A 24,416-nucleotide genomic window follows, 5' to 3' on the forward strand; every position below is an offset into this window, starting at 1 on the left:
TGAGTTAACCCAAGCCCAAAGTCCCTTTGAGTGTAACAAACACTGCTCAAACACAACTCAACAATAATCAATCTGGGCTTAAACAAAATATAATACCTAAGATAGAAGAATACAAATGGTCATTTAATGGTATAGAAGGAAATCAATTGTAGGAGAAACAATTAATTTATAAAATTCACTTTCTCTGAAAGGAGAGCAAGGTACTTTCTGAGTAAATGTCATCAGGCACACTTCACTTACTTATTTCAAAAGAGGAATAAATAGAGGAATAGAGTAAACAAAACCAAAATATTATTGGCTAAAAATGCACAATTTCTAGGAACAGAAAATATAAAAGAATCAATTCAAACATCTTATCCCTTCCTACAATGAATGCTGATCCAGGGAACCTGATTACACATTCCGAGCTCCTTTTCACTTATCAAGCTCCAGAGTCTACCAGAAATTATCAGGGCAGTGGTCCTACACGACTGCAAGACCTGACTTTCTGGTCTTTATACCTAGTCCCAGCTATGTCACTTACCTGCCTCTGTGAACATCATCAAACTGGGGAACAGAACAACTTACAGTCAATTTGAGGTCCTGGAATGTGGCAAATCAAAAATTTACATATGACTAGATGCAGAGGATGGATTCTAAAGGAACCCCAAACTGTAGAAATCAACTACACACAGGGAAAGTAAAAGTTAAGTGTTAAGGATACAATGAAACATTACATATTATTCAGAATAGCTGTGGAGGAAAGAAAGTCAGTAGCAATATGCAAAAATCCTGAGTAAAACAGGAGTAATTAATTTTAAGCAAAGATTTCAGGCCTCTTTCAAATTTAATTGGCAGTACTTTTAAAGGTTATGAGTTCTGTGAATGATGGCTGAACTGCAGAAGGCACAGGAAGTCAGAGATGGTCTTCTCTAACTCAGAAGTGTCATCTTTGAATATAAAGGGATATAATAAACAGAAAAAATTGATAACTGAATATTAATTTATATATTTTACCATCACTACTACTAGCTTTGGTAGACATTCAAATTTACAATTTAGAAAGATCTAAACTTTTCAGTTTGCTTTCATTGTAAGTTACATTTCTTAAAAAGCCTTAAAATGTTTCTAAGGTTCATAGTGAAACCTTAAAAAACACTTCTATGGTGCACAGTTACGAAGAAGGACTAGAAAGAGGTTCTTATTCAACAGTTAGGAAGTGGTTGGTGAGGCACTGGGTGATTTTTCTACCACTCTTACTGTATACCACTTTTCAGCATTCTGTTCCTTTCTCTCACTTTCTTCTTCTTTTTAATCTTTACCATCAACCCATAATTCTTCTAGTTTGTTAGTGATGTTTTATGTTTACCCAAGAATCCCAGTGATGGACCTAAGGTCTTAGGAAGTTCCTGGTACCTGATATACTAGTTAAGCTCTTAATTTAGAGATGCAGAGTTTTCATAAAACAGTAACATCCAAAAGAACCTTTAAAGGTATGTAGTGCACAGTAGCTTTAAGGATAGTTCAAGGACTGCTATGTATGCAAGCTGATAATACAGCACTGCAAGCTGTAATAATCAACAATTTGAGTTCTGTTTGCTACCTGGAATAAGGCAAGTATACACAGTTCAAATTAAATTAATGCTTTGTAATGTGCATCTTTTATAATTATTGTTGAAAACTGTTAAGTCACTATATGATTATATTATAAAATGTTGAGCAATATCCTAATTTCCCTCAATTTGCAAAATTTCATACTTATTTTGATTATGGAAAAGAAAGGAATGCGATGGCAAGAAAATACAGTATCATGAATATTCTTTCTCTTATTGTTAAAACACCCAATAAATTCCCAATACTACTATAATAAAACTCTACACAGTAACATTTTCTTTCAACTAAAAGTTAAATGAAATAGTGATTTTAAATATTAGATTTAGGAGGCCTATAATAGGCACCCAAAGTACTCTAGTTTTCAGTTATTAATGCTTATGTAAGACAAATGTAACCAAAGTTAAAAAAAAAAAAAGAAAATTTATGAAGACAAGAATTTAATTTATCAAATTACCATGAACCATCCACGAGATAATCTCTGAAGGCTATATCCCAGACCTATTAACAGGATTTTCTGATTTGCATGACATCAAATCAGACTACATGTTCCAAATAAAACCCAACACAGAGATAGGAGCAGCGGCCCATGCATGGAATTTATTGTGTGCTACTGTTTATAAAATACTCGAATAGTCCTGCACATGCATAATATTTCCAACTTAGACAGGAGACCATACAGGGTGCACTTTCTGGCAAACAAAACAATAGATGGTTCCGCTGCCTGGAGCTCTGAGTTGTATTCCAGGGCATGAGGGAAGCAGGCCACCAAAGTAAAGGGAAATACCAAACTACAGTGGCAATCAATACAGGTCAATAATTGTGAAAAATTAGCACATGGTTCCATTTAGTTTAACCAAGCAGTTCTGTAACTATCAAAAGAAAAGGTTCAACATGCAATCTTGACTTTTATGCTTCCACTAACATCTGAATGATTGAACAGAACCATTGCTTCTATGCTGCATTGCTTAATCAAAAACACTTCCAGAACATTTTAAAATTTCCTTTGCATCAAAACATAAAAATGATAGAAAGCCAGCAGCAAATCACCCTGGTGGCTATTTAAGCAACTTGAGTACTCACAATAAACTAAAATTTCTCATAACATCTAGGTAACCTATACATGTCGTACCTGTACATCATAGGTCTATATATTAAATATTTGCAAAATGAAAACATGCATACACAAAATACGTCAAGTTTTACAGACATGATTTGAATTAAAATTTACTTTGACAATGTACAAACTTCTTTTAAAGTACCTTAAATGAGTAATTCTGTAATTCTTCATAATTTTGAAATTTAGAGGTTTTCTTCTTAAATCTCTGGGGTGTAAATTTCAAAAGATCTGGGCAAAAAGATTCTAAATTAGTTTTTGGATTTGTGTTCAAGTAAGAGTATCTGCCTAGAAATAGGTTATGCATTCATGATTGAAAAATACCAAGACTATATTACAGAATTAGCCACATTTAAGAACTATAGACCTGAGGTCAGCATTTGTATAAATGCCAACTGGTTTTCTCAGCATTTTTGCCCATAATTCAAAATACAGCTTAGTAACCTCAGAAATGTATTTTAAGACCATGCTAATTCATCCTTTAAAGACATTTCATGGGGGGAAAAAAAAGTCCACATTAGCTCTTAGGATTGCATTTGAAGTCATGGTTAAAAAACAAAATCTAATTCTACTGAGGGGAAAAGAAATCTCATTTGTAAACTTAAATGTGTGAACCACAAGCATAAATGGAGGTATAGCTGCCCTCCACTGGAAATTGCCCCAAGCCCCTTGCTCACTGCTCTCCACCTTGGCAGCGATGACTCAATCTTATCAGATATCACCACATGTCCCAGGGCCCTCAAGCCTCCATCCAGGAAGGGGGCTGGGGTCTCAAAAAGCACAATGGTTTCTCCAGAGGGACTGTGACATTTACAGTCAGCTTGGCCGACCCCTCCAGATCCTGGGGGTGATCTGTCCATTTGGGGCCCGAGATGTGAGAGTCCCTGGGAAGCCGTGGGTCACTGGGCACTATGGTTGCCAGTCCCGTGGTTCTCAGTGGCATGTGCGGTGTTCAGGGAATTGAAACCATCTTGCTGTACAGCATCTTTCCGGGGTGGCATTCTCTCATTGATCCTATCCAAACCCTTTGCCTCTTCAAAACTGCAGATTCTATGTGGTGGAGAGAATCCTCGTATTGCTTAACAAAATGCAAATTTGAAAGTCAGTAATAGAAAAACATTTCTGAGATTTCAAAAACATAATTAATGATTTTTAAGAAGAAAGAAATTAGCTGTATGTAGCAATATTTAAATCTTATTTTAACTGAATCCTACCCCCATGCCAGACTTCCCCTTAAAATGTGAAATCTTTAAACCTAAATATAAACACGATAGCTTCATAGATGACAAGTGTTAGCATAGCTTTTAAAAGAGAACTCACAAAAATAACCCTTCCCTGACCCCCAAATTAACTTACAGGCAATGGTCTCAGGGTCTCAGTCTGACTTCTACTATACCAAGTTTCTCCTATCTCAGACCTTAAAATCACCAGTGACTATCACAGTAAGGCAGCAACAAGAGTAAGGGCAAGTGAGGAGGCTAAACAAGGTTAACCTTGACATACAAATCTGTACCAAGGGCTTGGGAGGAGAAAGAGGCAAAGTATGTTAAAATTTAGCAGATCAGAACTATCTTGGAGGTCAAGGTATCACCACCCCAATACTACCAGAATGAAATGAAAAAGGTGGGAAATGCCTCCAGGAATTAGATCTGTATTTGGCTGATAGTAAAAAGTATTCAGTTTCATATTTTTAAGAAATGTCTTCCTTAATTCAATGGCCATTCACTGCATGTTCTTTGGAAACCCAAATCAAAATAAATGACAATCCTCCTCCAATTGTTTTAATTTCTCATTCACTTCATCTGGAATGATGCTTTTTCTACTATTAAACTGTGTATACAAAAGATTTCCATACCACTAGTTATAATCTGGTTGCTTTATAATATGTGCAATTCCTGGGACTCAAAGTCCGTGCATGTGAACCAAATAAATGGTTGGGGCAGCAAAGCATTTAGCGATGTTATATCAAGCCAACATATGATATATATGAATAAATATTATCAGCAAACTCTAGGCCAAACAGCAAAAAAATAAATAAAAATCATAGTGACAGCTCCTGTACTCTCAGGTGAATTACTGAAAACGAATAAAAACCAACTCAAACCTATACCTAGAGGGGGTTTCATTTGGGAAAAAAAAATGATCTAAATAGCATAGAAACATACAAAATGTAGAATAGACCTTTCTTTGCAACTTCAAATGCTATAATAATATAGCATAATATGCTGCACTCTAAAGAATTCAGGAATGGTAAATGCTGGTTGTACATAATACTAGAAAAGGGAAAAACCAGATTATCACTATGGAAATTGGTCCTTGTAATTAAAAAAAAAAAAAAAGGAAAAGAAAAGAAAGGAAAAGAAAAGAAAAAAAAGAGGAATGTGACTATTAAACTTGATGAGTCAGTGAGTCTGATTCATCTTGGGCTGTGCAAACTAGGAGTAAAACACACCCAAAGGACATTCTCTGATGCCCACCCACACACCACAGATCTCTGCCCAGCGCAAGGACTCTGATCGTACCTTTTTCAGCCTCAATAGCCTCAACTGTGGCTGTACAGAAGTGAGCAGAGGCATGCAAAATGAATGAGAGAGATGAGAAGGGTCATATCGTACAGCAGAAAAGGCAATGATCACGTAAAATATCACAGTATCCCATACTACATCATCATTTACAATTTAACATAAATAGTAACCATATTAGAGAGCCCCATCCAATCCCCCAATTCCTGACACAGCACAGTTTACACACAGCACTATGACAACACCGCTCAGAGCACAGAACACATGGACCTAATATAAACACAGACACCTCAGCACCCATGCAAATGCACTCCAGTTTTAATTACCTATTGTGAATTCAGTATTTTGATGGCCTTAGAACTTTTCAACATATTTATTATATCACATCCATCACAATCACAAGGGAATTCTCTATGGTTAAATTATGATGGCAGAATTGTAGCAGAAGAACAAACAGAAGATTCTCCCCTCTCCCCCATCTAACTGAAACAATTCTCCTTATCAAGTGTTCCACAAGATATAAAGTAGAAGGGTCAGTAATGCTTTTCCTTTTGCTTCTAATTCATAAGGCATAGCAAAAGCTGCAGTATGGCCACAATGAAACCTAAGGGCTATAAACCTGGTGAATTACTCTAAGCAGAACAGTTCTGTAGCTCTGTTGATTGTGGATAACCTAAAAAGACCTTTTTTGTCTTCCAGGAACTTCTTTTCTATTCTAACATTAGTGTCCCAAATATCTAAAGATATCAATATCTATAGCCTTTTTAAAAAAGCTATTTATGTTCAGTTTATCATGAACTCAAATCTGCCTCAGGTACTAATAGCATGCATTCTCAAATGAAGATAAAAAGGATAATATATATCTTTTCAAGCCCATCTACCAACTAGAGAGGAATCAAGATAGAAGTGAGGTCTTACAGGCAATAAATCCTAATTGCTGTATGATATGGACATACACATAGGTCATATAAGGGAGAAATGCATTCTTAGTAGTATAGCTTGTCTCTGGCTCATTTAAAGAATCACAACATTATTTAGTCATACATTTTGTAGTGAAACATTCTTTTGGCTCATTTCTGGGTTCAAACTGTACAAAGCACTCACGCTGAGGACCAGGATCAAAGATTGCAGAGGACAATGTTGCCTGACAATATTTCAAATTCTCCATTTTTTACCCAAAGTGCACACACTCAGAATATTCATAACAATAAGCCCCTCCTTTCTATTTTGCTTCTTCTACAAGGCCAATTAGATTTAGAAATAATAAATTTTGTCCAAAGCAGTTATTAATGTGAAAGAAAAGTGATTAATCTAGGGAATTAAAGTAGATCTAAATTAGAAATTCATTAATCTTAACCAGATAGTAAAGTGAGTTGGGGACCCAAAAAAAGTAGGATGAACACTGAATAAAAAAGAATTAACTTTCCTTAACTGTTAAATTGTATCACAAATCCAAGCAGACATACTTATTGTATACCCACTGTACAAATCACCATTTTAAAAAAACCTAGCTCTGTACACTTGGAGTATATTCTTTGTATCTTCCCACACAGAAAACTGGGATAAATGACCCACCTCTTCTTGATCAGCCCTACAATTTCTATTCTTCAAAATATGGACTATTTTCTTTATAATTTAGACATTGAATGGGGAAAAAAAATAAATGCCTATCAGAATGTTTTAAAGAGCTGACGGTAACAGAAGTGATTTTATATGAAATATTTCATAACTTGTATTATTTATGGTAATAAAAATAAAACCTGATATTACTATACAAATTAGTATCTGAGTGCATCAGTAGTTTAAAAGTCTATTAATAAATTTTTCAAATTATGAAATGTAACAACATACTTCTGAAACCATCCTATTATATGTAAAAGCATGTTCTAGGTTAAATGATATTCTCTGCTCTTTCTAGAAGCTTCTAAATGCTCCTAATCCTTTTGAGGACACAAAATACATATCACACTCAAAATTGCATACCATGTCAAGCTTGAATGTTTAGAATTGAATAAAAAGTCATTTGAAGCTTAAACATTAAGCTGGAAAGAGATTTGATAATTGTAAAGTTCAATCTGAAAGACACTGTTTTTCCTCTATTTGTTTTCAGTTTTATAGGGCATCCTGACAGGGCCTTAGTAAGTTTATGTACAGTGCTGTCACAAACTGTGTTCCTCAATACTACATGGGATAAATAATGAAGAAGAACTTGGCATTACTTAAAGAGATGGCCACATATTTCCCCATATATGTCCTGGTGAAGGCAGCGTTATAGGGCTAGCTCCCAAATAAATTTCCTTGAAGAAAATGTACATAAAATATATCAATTCCTATTTCAAAAGAGTTGTGTAGTTTGTGAAAACACTCAAGAAGAATAAATTAAGGTTATTGAGAAGGCAATCGGACTATTTTCTGAAGACAGGACTGAGGTATTAGAATTTTAAAACCTTTTTGCAATACTTAACTCTTAGTTATTCATATCAGGGAACATGTCTACTAAGATATTAGGAAAAAAATTTAAATCACACAGATGCAGCTTCTGTATGAGTCTTGTTATGTGCTTCAAAATGGGTTTATCTTATTATGCTAGGAAAATTGCTCCACACTATGAAGAGCCATCGCTGGCACAGCTAGGGAGCTATCTAGTTTCCCAAATTAGACCCCTTAAACTCAGCACCATCCTGTAACTCACTCTTTGTGGGAATACAATCCCTATAGTAAAGCCGTCCTTCAAACCTTTCCTGCAATTGGAGGTAAGGTCAAAGTTGGAAGACTGAGCTTCAGGCTGCATGCAAATTAAGAATGGGAAGTGCTGAGCTGCCAACAAAGCATGTAATTAGCAGTACTAATTGTGACATCTGAAAGAAAGGTTTGCTGTAGATACAACGTCAAAGTAATAATATATCCAAGAATAATGGAGATGACTGTACTGGAGATTTATTAAAGCATAAGGCCTTTCATTTTTTTCTTTTATGAACAAAAAAGGGAAAGAATATAACATATTTCAAGCTACTAAAGTTCATCCTTTTCTATTAACACTTATTTTTGCTAGTTTTATTGAATGTTTAAGGGCTTAGTTTTAGCGAAATTCTTTTTAGCTCACTTTGCTAATGTCTATAATATAGTAAGAAAAATGGAGAGCAAGGAATATAAAGAAAATCAAAGCAGGTTTTCTTTTAATTAAAAAAAAAGGAAACCTCACTCAGAATGAAAATTTGAAACTACCATTTTAAAACATAGCTGTACTTCTCACATATACCAGTGGTGGTAGCAGACAACACACTAACATATAAAATAGAACATGTATAGGCTAGAAGGAGAAATTATTTACTACAGGAAAAATCTGCTTATTTATTTAGGCATTTATTATGAGACTGAGTGAAATGAGACTGAAAAATCAATCTACTTTAAATTTATTCAAAAATTTGAATTATTTATTTTTTGCTTTAAAAAAAAATCACTAATTATAACACCAGGAAGAAAGTTAGTCATGACTAAAGAAAACATCAGATCTGTTCCTGTCTGTTTCAATAGAGCAATGACCCCTGGAGGGCTGTCAAAAGTGGCTACAATAAAACATAGATTAAAGCTATTCCATATCACATTTTTTGCTTTCCAACCACAAGGGAAAGAAATCTAGACTTTGAGTTTTTGTGTATACTCTAAAACATTCACATCACTCTTCTATTTAATATGTAATGGGCTTTCAAAAGATAACCCAGTATTTACACAAATATTTACGCCAAAAAAATAAGTTTTTTTTAAAAATATAAAATATTCAATGAGCCAGATTACAGGAATGCTTTACGTATAATTCTTTTTATTTTCATGCAAAATAAAGGCACACTTAATAACACCCTTTCAATTTTGACTTACAGGATTTAAGTTCAACCCCTTATAACAATGACTTAATATCTAATGTTACATTCATGTTCAGAATGCACAAAGTACAGCAACAAATGCAGCAAACCTCAAAACAAGGTGCTACAAAGTTGCTTCTACATCAAAAGACAGACAAGCGTCTGGTAGAGTAATTTAATTTAACATACTTTTACAGACATACAGCTAACCTAAAGAAAGACAGACAGATTTAGGAAAGCAGCTACATCTGCAGAGGAAGAAAACAGCATGTTACAGACAGTCAATTATACATAGAACATTTGACAAACACCACAGAAAACAAACTTTGGCATCATTTACCAGGGTACAAAACCTTGCACAAATCTTTTGGCAAGTGAAGTGCATAAGTAATGTTTGGGGCCCAAGCAGATTGTTAATTCTAAAATTAAGTATCTGAAAATTTAAGCATAGTCTAATACAATTACATAAATTAAAAAAATAAAAAATAAGAAACTTGGAATTACATTTCCATTTTAGTAATATGGATATCCTTGATTGACATTCTGAAACTGGGGCTTTTAAAAGAAAAGGGTGCATTAGACAAACAAAAATAAATATTTAGACATTATGATATGAGCCGTTCCCATATCATTTCACTGAAAGCTGAGAGACTGACCATTATTTTCAGTTGAAAGTAATACCCATTCTATCAATTTTCTGCCCTGGTCAGGTTATTAAGCAGACACTCCCTATCATATAGTATTCTGCCTGTGTCAGCTGCTGAGACAGGAACTAAAAAGCAGAAGGAATTCCCTGCATGCATTATGTGTATTGTTAGCAAAAGAGTGAGGTGTGCCCCAGTCCATCTGAGGCACAGCAAGTTGCATAACATCATTACCACTTTGCAGGGTCTGTCGTCCTCCAGCCAACACTCCACTAGGCAACATCCCTGTGGGAGTCAGGCCCTTGAGTGTCAGCACACTTTCACTCTCCTCCCTATAGCAAAGAGACATAACAAACATCAGAGACTTCCAACAAGGGGACTTGGGTGGCTCACTGAGTTAAAGACTCTGCCTTCAGCTCAGGTCATGACCCCAGGGTCCTGGGATCGAGCCCCACATCGGGTGCTCTGCTTGGCAGGGAGCCTGCTTCCCCCTCTCTCTCTGCCTGCCTCTCTGTGTGCCTGCCTTTACTTGTGATCTCTGTCTAATAATAAAATCTTAAAAAAAAAAAAAAAAAGTACGTAGTTTAAAAGAGGAGATGGGGCCCAGAGGTTAGGCCATGTAAATAATTTATGACATTCAATGTTATTACCAAAAGTATTTTCCTCAAGTCCAAGATATTCTCTTCCTTATTTTAAATGTTTCAGATAAAAAGGTACACCTTACAAGTGAGGCGTATATTGTTTTTACTAAGAAGCTTTATTAAATATATCAATGAGAATAATACAATTGAGAAAATACTTTTTTTTTTTTAATTTAAAGATTTTTGGGGCACCTGGGTGGCTCAGTTGGTTAAGCGACTGCCTTCTGCTCAGGTTATGATCCTGGAGTTCCAGGATCAAGTCCCACATCAGACTCCCTGCTCAGCAGGGAGTCTGCTGCTCCCTTTGACCCTCCCCCTTCCCATGCTCACTCTCTCTCTCTCTCTCTCAAATAAATAAATAAAATCTCAAAGATTATTTATTTATTTGACACAGAGAGACAGAGAGAGAGAGGGAACACAAGCAGGGCGCGTGGGAGAGGGAGAAGCAGGCTTCCCACTGAACGGGGAGCCCAATGCAGGGCTCGATCCCAGGACCCTGGGATCATGGCCTGAGCCAAAGGCAGATGCTTAATGATTGAGCCACCCAGGCACCCCAAGAAAATATGGTTATTTCTATGGCATAAAGTTCAAATGTCTGATATAACCAGTTTTGCAAATACATTTTTAAGGACTGACCCATTTACGTGCACCTTTAAACCTAGTCTTCCTGGATTGACCCTAAGAAGATTGTTTGTGGCTCCAACAAAAGGAACTTCCTCTATGGACGAGTAAGTCCATCAGGCATACTCTAAAAGGTACCCTCTCGTTATCCTACTCTAATTTTCAAGGTGTAGAACTAGTGCTTTCATCACATAAAGGTAACACATACTCAAAGTGAGCAATAGTAATCGCAAGGGTCAAAAACCCTAGTTTCAAAGGGAATTGTGTTCCCCTCTTCACTATGTAAATGTAAAACTAACTTCTTTATAGGAAGAATGTTACTAAATTGCTTTTGGGTGTCTGCTTATAGCAAAGTACAATAAAAGAATTTCTGTGAAGCAAATAATCAGGAAAATATATCATTACCTGAGAACAGAGAAGACCCTTGCCATCTTGCCAATTGCTCGAATTTTGTTTCTTATGATTTCTTTCCGGGCTGCAGCTGAACCTACTTTCAATGGAATAAATAGAAAAAAAGACTCAAGTTTAGGGCATCCACACTTGCATCATTCTATTAACCTATACCACGCTCATCTTAACCCATCAAACCCTCTGCCACCAGCTCACATGAAGGAGACTAGGTGAACTCATGCCAGAAAGCCTCTCACTCCTTCAATGTTTAACTTAGCACTGGTCTAATACTGGGGTCTGATACAGATGCAAATGACAAGTAATCCACAAACATGACTCTCACACTACTGCTAGTCATTAAAACAGCAATGGGAAAGAAAATAGAACCCAACTTGTACCACAAACCAGAGGGGGAAAAAAGGGTAACAATCCTATAGTCTTTAATTCTCATGAGGGCCTATGCATGCAGACTAACAGACAAGAATTGGTAATAACTCTGTATAGGCTTCTGTTGTAAAAGCCTCTGACATGCAGGCTGGAAATGTCCCATCTTACTAAGACAGAGTAAGTTCCTTGTTCAAAGTGGGTTTAAAAACAATGGTATGAGATAACTACTGTGCAGACGATGATGAACTAAGGACCATACCAGCATATCAATTATAGTGCACATCTTAACCTCATGGACTAAATGTCCTCAAGATCATGCAAATATATATGTTCCTACATCCCTAGATGAGTATGACAAAAGGAGAGTGAACAATGACAAAAGATTCCCTAAAAAACATGGCCAAAGGATCACTCATGTTTCCTCTTTATAGGGTTAGCTGTACTGCCTATCACCAACACAGAAGAGAATAGAACATAATAACTTGATCTTCAGCAAAAACTCAAAAGTTGTACCTTCCTTCCCCTGGCCTCCAGAAAGAACAACAATCCCAGTCCTGTTATCTCATATACAGCAACTAGAATCACTCTGGACCCAAGAGTGTGGTTCCTTAGAGCTGTGCTTCAGCATGATGAAAACACATATAGAAGCACCATGGTTGAGGAGAAAGTTAAGGAAAGGCTAAAAAGACTAGACTAAAAGGGGCCGTAGATATACAGAGGTCTGAACAACCGTAAGTTTTCTGGCGTAGAGCATCTCATTTAAAATTCAAGCAGCCCACAAATACCATATAATTTAAAACTAAGATGATGACTGGACCTTACTACAAGGAAACAGAAAAGAAATCCAATTTCAAAGACGAAAACAAAAGACATATTTTAGAGAAAATAGGCTCCATGACCATGTTTATGATGCTCCAAAGGGTAATATTATGAGCACTGAAGCTACAGCTCTTGCAAGTTCAAAACTGCATAGGTACTATGGTACTATGCAGCTATTTTTAAGATGCAAAAAAAAAAATTACTCAAAGTCCCAGCATCATAGAACATTAGAATTTGAAGAGACATTAGGAATAATGCAAAGTTTAATCTCCTCATTTTAGAGATGGCAAAACTAAGTTTATTAATGGTTTTGTCCAAGGACATAAGGTAAGTCTGATTTCTTTGAATTAATTAACATAAACATTGTTTTAAAATTGATGGAATTTTAAAAATAGCTAGACTGGGGGAGAGGAGTATGGGGATAGGAGAGGATGGCTGCAATGAGGTACATTCATATTTTCAGCCTTAATTTATATATCTGTAAAACTGAATAATATGTAAACTGTACTGATTTCAAATTTAAAAAATCACTGGAATATAAAAACACTATACAAGTCAGGATTTTAAATCAGTCTACAAACATATCATGCATAATAGTAAAGTAAATGTCCACAGTAAAATTACTCTGGGGAATAAGACAGACAATCAAACACCCCTAATCATGCAGGGAAAAGTACAAAACATTACAAATAAGCAAAAGAATGAAATTTTAAAACAAGAGGAATGAAAAAGAGGGAAAAATATTTCCATGCACAGAAAGACAGATATCTTGGAATATGACTTCTAAAAACATCAAATTCTATCTCAGATAGCACTTACACTAAATTTGCACAAGGCCCAAAAGGACTCTGCATAAATGGTACTCAATGAATGTGCTAACTTACATGGACATGAGGATAACTTATGAAGTCATATTTCAAAACAATGTTACTCTGTCTGGTCTGTACCTTTTTTATTGCCATATATGAGCCGTTCTTCAGATGGAGAGTCCAGAAAAAAGGAAGTGAATGATGGAGAAAAGGTGGTTGAGACAAATAAAAAGATAGAGATTTAACTTGGCAGTGGTACTGAAGAATGAATGTAGAAAGAAAGGGAGAAAAATGAAGGCCCTCATATTCGAAATTTGAAAAATGTAGTACTGTAGGATCTGGTGAATAAGAGAGGGATGCCACTGGGTAGGACTCTAAAGGAAAGATTTCTTAAAAGATATGTGGTCAGAAGAAATTATGGACAGAATGACTATAATATTTGATGAAAGTAGACAAATTAGGGACAGAAAAAAAAAACACGTGAAAACACATAAGACTGATAAAAGACTGTGCAAACAACAATCGCACATTTATATTGATACCCCTAAGGAAATGTGTCACCCATGGGAGTATGTTAAGTGAAGGGTAATGACACAAATGATATACAAATTCATGTGGTTCTTCAAGGACACCAACATCTGCAAAATCTGTAGTATATACAGAGAAATGTAGGTAACTTTATAAACTACCTCAATGGAAAATCTTACCCACTTAGAATAACGGAAAGGCTAAGCCTCCCACACTCCATAATAACAAGAACACATAATTTCTTGAATCTGAATTGTAGAACTTTTGCACATACTCAGGATCAACAGTATGTGCGTTCATTCCCAATCCAATGTGGGAGCTGGAGGGACATCTTTTTGCAGAAATAGCAACAGACTGCTTCAAAGCAAGTAATAGCTCTAAGAGTAGGCAGCAGAAATGTTTCATTTAAGCTTTCCATATCTTCCATTCTAATGCAGAGATACATGATTCCATTACAGGAAATGCAAAGTTTTAGTTTAGTAAAACTGTAACACATGTGGATTCTGTATTTCCTTTACCAAACTCAAGACAAAAGATAAATATCTGAAAGAAACAGTATGCATTCTAAATATCACAGAAATCAGTGTTCAGAAATTTTCTTTAATGATTAAATAATACCTCTAAAAGGAATGCTCTGTGCACTTACACATGCAATGTTTATGCAAATCTTTGCCTTTAAAAATAACTCCACGTATATACATTAAACACCGCAGAATACCAAGGATCATCACTTAAGAAGAGAGTCTTACTACTTTACCCAATCTCACCTTAAATATGCAAAAACTATTCTTTCCTTCCTGCCACTGGGATATCTCCATTCCTGCTCTCTCCCTTTCCCCACAGAAAAGCTAAACTCTTATTCTGCCTCCACAGCAATACCTACACCACCAAGTTTTCTTTCTAAGTCAGATTTCTCCCTGTGCCCAGCTCATTGGATGGTTCTACTGCAGAACAGGAAAAAAGGAAGGAGAGGACGAAAGGCATGCTATCGTAGTGAAAGGAAAGGAGAAAAGATGTACAGAGTTAAGGGGAAGAAGTATGGGAATGCGGCTAAGGAAGGGAAATAAACCCAGTTCCAGCAGCTCTTTTCCCTATCCTATCCTAGTATCTACCCTAATCTCCTCCCATTTCCTCCATTCCTCAATGGTCTCCCCCAAGCCATTCTCATTCCTCCATACAAACTCCCAGATTCATATTCTTAAAATTTTCTTGGAGTATCTACTTCTAATATTTGGTATGGAAGGGTGAAGAAACGAGGAGTAATTATACCTGCTATGTTGGCAGTGAAGGGAGATCTATTTCTAGTATTCAAAGCTGGAACTCAGTGTATTTTCACATAGAAACACTGTCATAAATGACAGCTTACCAAATTTTAAAATTAATTCCTTTCTACTCCTTCAATCCATGGATGAAAAGACCCTGGGAAGTTAAGTTAACTTCTCCAAGATTACACAGCTACAAAATCTCTTTAATGATCAAACTTAATTCATCTTTGGAGTGCAAGAATGATATAACAAGTGGATAAATAAGCATAATTTATCATTGAGAGGAAAATGTTAATTAGATACATAAAATCTCATTTAGAATGTAGTAAAATTTTATACATATTCCTGGTTGAATCCCAAAAGTGATTCAGCCCCTGTCCTTGTATAAATCGTAAGTATCTAAACCAAATGTAACAGACTTAACAAGGAAAATTTTTTTTTATAGGAAGAGGACTAAAGCACTACCTGTCATTACTACTCAAAATACATTTTTAAAAAAATCACTATTAATGATATTGATACAAATTTTTAAAAATTAAAAAATAAAAGTAAAATGTAGAAAAATGGGGCGCCTGGGTGGCTCAGTGGGTTAAGCTGCTGCCTTCGGCTCAGGTCATGATATCAGGGTCCTGGGATCGAGTCCCGCATCGGGCTCTTTGCTCAGCAGGGAGCCTGCTTCCCTCTCTCTTTCTCTCTCTCTGCCTGCCTCTCCATCTACTTGTGATCTCTCTCTGTCAAATAAATAAATAAAATCTTTAAAAAAATAAAATAAAATAAAATAAAATGTAGAAAAATAAATAACAGTATCAGCCTTATGCAAATGACATTTTTAAAAGTTAAGGAAAACTAAATAAAAATTACTGTAGGAAATAATTCTGCTGATCCAAGTTGTCATAAGATAAACCCACAAATATATAATATATACCTTACACACAGAATATATATTAAGAGACACCAGTTGTAATAATATAAGGATATAAAATCCTATAGTATTAATTTAACTTGACAATAACAGATTTTTTCAGAGAAAAACTATGTGATTTTTAAATGGAATAACTGTACATTAAATATATTAAATGTAGTAATTATAGTAGATGAACTAATTATATAGAGCAAGAGATCTTGATCTCAGTTTAGAGAAGTAAATATTAAAACAAAACTTCCTAGAGCTCGCTTCGGCAGCACATATACTAAAAACTGGAACAATAAAACAAAACTTCCTAGATGCAGATATGGATTTAATGAGAAACCAATTAAAACTACTACTTGATATTTCACAGAATTTGACATATAACAGAAAACTTTATCTGAAGAAATAAGTAAACTATGAACCAAAAATTATTTCAATCATTGTATCAACACCTGTAAGATTATGAAGTAGGTACTATTATCTTCATTTTGAAGATAAAAAAAATAAGACTCAGAAGCTAAAAAATTTGCCTGAGGTCATATAACAACTATGAGAAACTAGAGTCTGAACCCAGACCTAGTCTAACAAGAGAAAAGGGAAAAGGTGGCAGCATAGGGAAAAAGTATTTAACTGCAACTACTTAAAAATTTTATGTAAAAGACAAATACAATGAAATATGGTAGAGCTAAAACTTCCACACAAACAAAAGGAGAACGAAAATAAAAAAATATTATTCATTAAGGCCTATTATCAAAACCAAAAACGAATGCATATAATTTATTTCAGTTAACAAAACTGTAAGCCAGAGCAAAAGCATATCTTTGCTTGCCACCAACAGATGGCACACTTGTACAGTCACTTTGTACTTTTAACAAATGGGCTTACAGAAGTGTTTAAGAATTAAACCTGTTTGCAAGCAGAGAAATTTCTAAATAGCTTTTACTCAGATTGTACTTAATTAAGTAGTCAAATAAGATATACAGTTTATACACTTGAAAAAGTAGACAGTAATTTTTTTAATTAAAAATCATTAGAAAATCAAAGAAATCTTAAGTTAAACCAAGTGTAGTTCACTACTATGTAGCTACCAAGCAAAATAAGTAAAAATGACCAAAACCCAATGAGATAGGACTGTGGAGAAAAAGGTCAATGGATTCATTGCTAAAAGTACTTCGTATTGGTCCAATTTTTCTACAAAGTAATCTGGCAGTTCATAGCTAAAATAAGGAAGCTAAAACACATATTTAAGTCCATAATTCTCTTTAAGAAATTTATCCCAAGAAAAAAACTATTGTACAAACATATGCATTGCATGCTATTCATAATAAGGACAACTGAAAGCAACGCAAATGCCAAAAACATGAGATTAACTATGAAAATTATGGTATATTAATATACTTAGAAATATGTAGCTATTAAGTTGTACCAAAATGTAGACCGTGTTTAATATATGGAAACAATTACATACTGATTACAACTATGAAAAGAATGCTGCAACCAAGATGTGAGCGACATATAGAAGGAAATAAATAGTTCTCAGCTTTAAGATGTTTACATTTTTGTTTCTCAATGACATTTAAAAGTTTAAAGTTTAAGAAATATTTAAAAAGTTTTAAATTAAAGTTTTAAATAAAAATTTCAAGACATAAAAATAAAAGGAATTTTGTTTTTATGGTATTAAATTATACTATAAATGTATATCAGTGCACTGATTGGCTTACAGAAGAGCAGCCATATCTAACCTTGTTTCTATGGAAAAGATGCTTCTGAAAATCAAATTAAACCAGTAAGTGGTCTTGTAGAACACAACCACTCATAGGTTGGGAACAGCCTACTTTAGTTTTTGGGAAAAAACAGTGAAAACAACACTGGGGGTTCTGGTATATTTCTGATGCACTAAGAAGACTGCACCAATGAAACAAAAAGCATTTTTATTCTCCCTCTAAGCAGTGTCCATATTCATGAAGAACCACATTCTTTAGTACTTTCAATTTTCCTTTCCTTCTGTTCTTCCAAACTTCCCTTTTCCCAAAATTCATCTTCCCCATACCAACAGAAAAAACGTAAAATCGCTAAGAAAAAATCTTAAACAGTATCTAAAAAAGTGTCTTGACTCTTATCAATTGGCATAGCCATTTGAGAACAATGACTACATTTCATCACAAAAGAGTATGTGTTGAAGCTGGGCAGTTAAAAGATACCATTTCACAATAAAAAAATAGTAAAATGAAAAATCATACCATCAAACTGGTCTTCACCTTCAGTCATCAGTTCATCATCAGAGCAAATACTCAGAACATTTACCAACATTTCTGTCACTATCCAAAAATGAAAAAAGAAAAAAGAACAGTTACAAGTTAGTGGACCAAATTCAACTGTCTCTAAGTACACATACCAATTATTCATACAATGGTCAATGATTTTTAATCCAAGAAGACATACATTCTCGATAGCAAGAATGAAGAAACTAAAAAAAAAACCAAGGTTTGGGGCATGTGGGTGGCTGAAGTCAGTTAAGCATCCAACTCTGTTTTGGCTCACATCATGATCTCAGGGTCTCTCTCTCTTTTTTTTTTTTTTAAAGATTTTATTTATTTATTTGACAGAGAAAGAGACAGATCACAAGCAGTCAGACAGGCAGGCAGAGGGGGAGAGGGAAGCAGGCTCCATGCTGAGCAGAAAGCCGGATAGGGGGCTTGATCGTAGGACCCTGAGATCATGACCTGAGCCAAAGGCAGGGGCTTAACCAACTGAGCCACCCAGGCACTCCTCGGGGTCTTGACACTGAGCCTCAAGTTGGGCTCCAAGCTCAGCATGGAGTCTACTTGGGATTCTTTCCCTCTTCCTCTCCCTCCCTCTCTGCCCTTCCCTCTGTGCTCACGTGCTCTCTCTCTTTCTCTCTCAAATAAAATCTTTAAGAAAACACAAAAAAACAAGGTCTTAAAAATGAAAGAAATTCAATGGATTACAAGTCTTAGAGAGATTCTACACAAAAAATGAAGCCCCCCCAGACATGAATAACATTAAAATGTATACATTTAAATTCTTCATCTATGGATACAGCATTTCCTTACAGAGTAAGAAAAAAGTCACAGCACAGTTTCACTGTTTCAAAAAAGCCCTAGAATTATTATTATTACTATTTTTTTAAGAGTGAGAGCATGGGTGGGGAGGGTCAGAGGGAGAAGGAGAGACGAATCCTAAACAGGCTCCACTTTTGGTGTGAAGCCAGATATGGGGCTCAGATCTCACAACCCTGGGATCATGACCCATCAGATGATTCATTAACCGAGCCAATTTTTCATCAGATGATTCATTAACCGAATTCAATTTTTTAAAAACTGACTCTAGCAGGTCCCCTAAAACTTAATTCTTAAGATTACTAATGACTAACAACCTGAACCCGTGGTTCTTTCTTAGGCTTACTCCTTTACCATTCTATGTATTTTTCCCTTCTGTTTTCCCTTAGCTTGCAGGGTTCTACTCTTGGTTTTCCTACATTTCAGACTATTTCCCCCCTAAATTTAGATATTCTCAAGACTCTCTCTCCACAGTCTTTTGGTGATCTTATATGCTCATTCTCCTGGCCATTCCATCTGTAACTATACAGTTTCAAGTATCACCTTTGTGAAGATGATTCCGAAGTCTATATCACTAGTGTTGACCTCTCCTTCAGTCTCCGGATTTCCCTGATGGTTTTATTGCTAACCATCTTCAGCCATTTTATATTCCTTGTTTCTCCTTCTAAAATGAAAGCTTCATAAATGCAGTATGATGTTTTGTTTACTATTGTACCTCAGAGTCTAATATAGTGATTGATAGACAACAGGCATCCAATAAATATTTGACAAATGAGTATTTTAAAAAAGAAAGGCATAAGCAAGTTTCATTTAATAAATAAAAATGCCTATTAAATATTAGCCCCTGGATGTCCTAATGATACCTAGAAATGAACACATCCAAAACAAAATTCAATACTGCTCCTATTATTCCTCCTATAAATATATTAATAGCACACCACATGCCAGGCACTGTACTAAAGCTCTGGAAATCAGATACAGAAGGTCCTGTCTCTACCTTGCAGAACTTTACTAACTACTAAAGGAGTTATTTATATGCAGATATATATATGCACACACATACCACAGTAAAGTGATAAACCCTATACTATAAAGATGCAGTTATACAAAAAGACCTATAGGGAAAAGGAAGGCTTCTTGTAGAGGAATCATGCAATAGGAGTTTGTCAGGTGGAGAGGGCAGATAAGGCTTTCTAATCATAAGTTAGAAAAAGTATGAAGTAGTCATTATAGATCAATGGAACAGAACTATTAGAAAAAGTATGAAGTAGTCATTATAGATCAATGGAACAGAACTAAGAGTCCAAAAATAAAACCTCACGTTTTAATTCAACTGATTTTCAACAAGGGTTCCAAAACAATTCAGTGTGGGAAAAAACAGTCTTTTCAACAATTGGTGCTGGGACAACTGAATATTCACATGCAAAAGGATGAAGCTGAACCCCTCACTATACACCATATACAAAAATTAACTAAAAATGAATCAAAGACCAGAGAACCTGAGCGGTTTAGTTGATTAAGTGTCTAACTCTTGTTTTCAGATTAGCTCAGGTCAAGATCTCAGGGTTGTGAGGCTGAGCCTCACATCTGGCTCTGTACTGGATATGGAGCCTGCTTGGGATTCTCTCTCTCCCTCTCCATCTGCCCCTCAGCCTCACCCTCCCAACTGTCTCTCTTTCCCTCAAAAACAAAAGCAAAAACAAAAAAGATCAAAGTCCTACATATAAAAGTTAAAACTATAAAAGTCTTAGAAGATATCATAAAGGAAAATCATTAGTTTGGATTGGGCAACAGTTTATTAAACATGACCCCCAAAACACATGCAACAACAACAAAAAATAAATTCATCAAATTCTGAATGTGGAATTCATAAAAATTTAAAACTCTTATGCTTCAAAAGACACCATCAAGAAAGTAAAAAGGCAACTCAAGGAACAAGGAGAAATACTTACAAATGATATATCTTTTTTTTTTAATATTTATTTATTTATTGGAGAGAGAGAGAGAAAGGGAGAGAGCATGAGAGGGGTAAGGGTCAGAGGGAGAAGCAGACTCCCTGCTGAGCAGGGAGCCTGATGTGGGACTTGATCCCTGGACGCCAGGATCATGACCTGAGCTGAAGGCAGATGCTCAACCAACTGAGCCACCCAGGTGCCCCATACAAATGATATATCTTATAAGGAACTTGCATTTAGAATACACAAGGAACTCTTACAACTCAGTGATTAAAAAAAAAAAAAGGTGAGATAAAAAGAAAACCACTTTAAAAATAAACACAAGATTTAAAAGAATGTTTCTTCAAAGAAAATAAACAAATGGCCCATATACTTCAAGGCTACGATAATCAAACAGAATGGTACTGGCACAAAAAAGACATATAGACCAATGAAACAGCATAGAAAGCCTAGGAATAAATCCATGCTTATACTGTCAATTAATCTATAAAAAAATGAGACAAGAACACATAATAGAGAAGACTGTCTCTTGAATAAACGATGTTGGGAAAACTGGAAAGCTACATGCAAAAAAAAAAAAAAAAAGAAAGAAAGAAACTGGACCTCTTTTTTATACCATATAAAAAAATAAGCTCAAAATGGATTAAAGACCTAAAAGACAGACCTGAAACCATAAAGCTCAAAGAAAATAGCCGGCAAACTCTTAGAGATTGGCCTTAGCAATATATTTCTGGTTCTTTCCTCAAGCAACAGAAACAAAAGCAAAAATAAACAATCAGGACTGTAGCAAACTAAAAAGCTTTTGCACAGTGAAGGAAACCATCAACAAAATGAAAAGGCAACTGGAACGCCTGCGTGGCTCAGTCATTTGGGCATCTGCCTTCAGCTCAGATCATGATCTCAGGGTCCTGGGATCAAGTCCCACATGGCGGGGGGGGGGGGGGGGGGGGTGCTGCCCAGCAGGGAGCCTGCTTCTCCCTCTCTAGCTCCCCCCGCTTGTGCTCTCTCTCTCTCTCTCTGACAAACAAACAAAATCTTTAACAAAAAATGAAAAGGCAACCTACTGAATGGAGAAGATATTTGCAAATGATATATCCAATGAGAGGTTAATATCTAAAATACATAAAGAACTCATACAACTCAACACCAAAACCCCATACAATCCTATTAAAAAATGGGCAGAGGACTTGAAAAAATATTTTTCCAAAAAAGACATACAGATGGCCAACAGACACTTGAAAAGATGTTCATAATCACTAACCATCAGGGAAATACAAATCAAAACCACAATGAAATATTACTTCACACTAGTCAGAAAGGCTTGTATCAAAAAGATAAGCAGCAAGTATTGGCAAAAATGTAGAAAAAAGGGAACTCATGCACTATTGGAAGGAATGCAAACTGGTGCAGTCACTATGGAAAACAGTATGGAGATTCCTCAAAAAATTAAAAATAGAAATACTATATGATCCAGTAATTCTACTTCTGAGGACTTACCTGAAGAAAACAAAAACACAAATTCAAAAAAATATATGTACTCTTATGTTTATTGCAGCATTATTTTAAATAGCCAATATATAGAAACAATCTAAGTGTCTACTGATAGATGAATGTTTAAAGAAGATGTGGTATGTATACCCAGTGAAATATTACTCAGCCATAAAAAAAGAATGAAATCTTGCCAACATGGAAATCTTCTCCAACATGGATAAATGTATGGGATGTTATGCTAACTGAAATAAGTCAGACAGAAAAGACAAATATCATGCTATTTCACTTGTGCATAGAATCTAAAAAACAGAAAGAGACTCATAAATACAGAGAAGAAACTCATCACTGGCAGAGAGGGAATGGGGCATAGGCAAATCACAATGCTGTACACCTGAAACTAATATAATATTGTATGCCAACTATACTTCAATTAAAAATTATTTTTCTAAAAAAAAATTCTTTTTCTAATAAACACATTATTTAAATAAACATTTCTTCAAAGAAGATAAGCAAATGGCCAATAAGCACAAACAAATATACTCAATGCCATTATTCATTACGGAAATGCAAATCAAAACCATGAGATACAACTTCACATCTAATATGATGGCTATAATAAAAAATACACAATTACAAATATTGGCAAGAATTTGAAAAAAATGGCACTGTTGTGCAATGCCAGTGGGACTATACAGCTGCTCTGAAAAACAGACCTCAAAAGGTTAAACATAGAGTTACCATGTGACTCCCAGTTCTACACATAAGAAAATAAACACATGTTCAAACAAAAACTTGTACATGAATGTTCATTGCAGCATTATTTTTTTTTAAAGATTTTATTTATTTATTTGACAGAGAGAGATCACAAGCAGGCAGAGAGGCAAGCAGAGAGAGAGGAGGAAGCAGGCTCCCTGCTGAGCAGAGAGCCTGACACGGGGCTCGATCCCAGGACCCTGAGATCATGACCTGAGCCGAAGGCAGCGGCTTAACCCACTGAACCACCCAGGCGCCCCTCATTGCAGCATTATTGATAATAGTTAAAAAGTGGAAGTAATCAAATGTTTTGCAGATAATGAATGGATAAACAAAATGTGGTAAACAATATCACTCATCATCAGGGAAATGCAGAATCCTACTGAGAGAAGATATATGCAAATGACATATCTGATAAAGGGCTAGTATATATAAAGAACTTATATAACTCAACACCCAAAAAATCCAATTAAAAAATGGGCAGAAGATATAAACAGGTATTTCTCCAAAGAAGACATCCAGATGGCCAGCAGACACATGAAAAGATGCTCAACATCATTCATCATCAGGGAAATGCAAATCAAAACCACAGGAGATATCACCTCATATAACTGTCAGAATAGCTAATATCAAAAACACAAGAAATGACATGCGTTGGTGAGGACACACAGAAAAAGGAACCCTCTTACATTGCTAATGGGAATTGCAAACTGGTGCAGCCACAGTGGAAGGTAGTATGGAGGTTCCTCAAAAAGTTAAAAATTGAACTACCCTACAATCTAGTAATCACACTACTGAGTACCCCCAAAATGCAAAAACACTAATACAAAGGGATACCTGCCCCCCTATGTTTACAGCAACATTATTTACAACAGCCAAATTATGGAAGCAGCCCAAGTGTCCCTCGACAGATGAATGGATAAATAAGTATAAATACACAAACACACACAAATATACACAATGGAATATTATCCAGTTATAAAAAAGAATGACATCTTGCCATTTGCAACAAATGGATGGATTTAGAGACTATA

General features: G+C 35.4%; 1 protein-coding gene across 1 annotated transcript in view; it reads right to left on the reverse strand.

Moving 5' to 3' along the window:
- Positions 1-2,164: 2,164 nt before the first annotated feature.
- Positions 2,165-24,416, reverse strand: part of PPP3CB (protein phosphatase 3 catalytic subunit beta) — a 55,494-nt gene continuing 33,242 nt past the window's right edge. The window contains 6 exon segments of the mRNA XM_047702285.1: positions 2,165-3,785; positions 5,230-5,259; positions 9,968-10,065; positions 11,401-11,482; positions 13,539-13,565; positions 18,344-18,421. Of these exon segments, the coding sequence (XP_047558241.1) occupies positions 3,607-3,785; positions 5,230-5,259; positions 9,968-10,065; positions 11,401-11,482; positions 13,539-13,565; positions 18,344-18,421 (494 nt within the window). The 3' untranslated portion in view covers positions 2,165-3,606.

This window comes from Lutra lutra, chromosome 14 (genome assembly GCF_902655055.1).
Source record: "Lutra lutra chromosome 14, mLutLut1.2, whole genome shotgun sequence".
In the NCBI taxonomy this organism is placed as follows: Eukaryota; Metazoa; Chordata; class Mammalia; order Carnivora; family Mustelidae; genus Lutra; species Lutra lutra.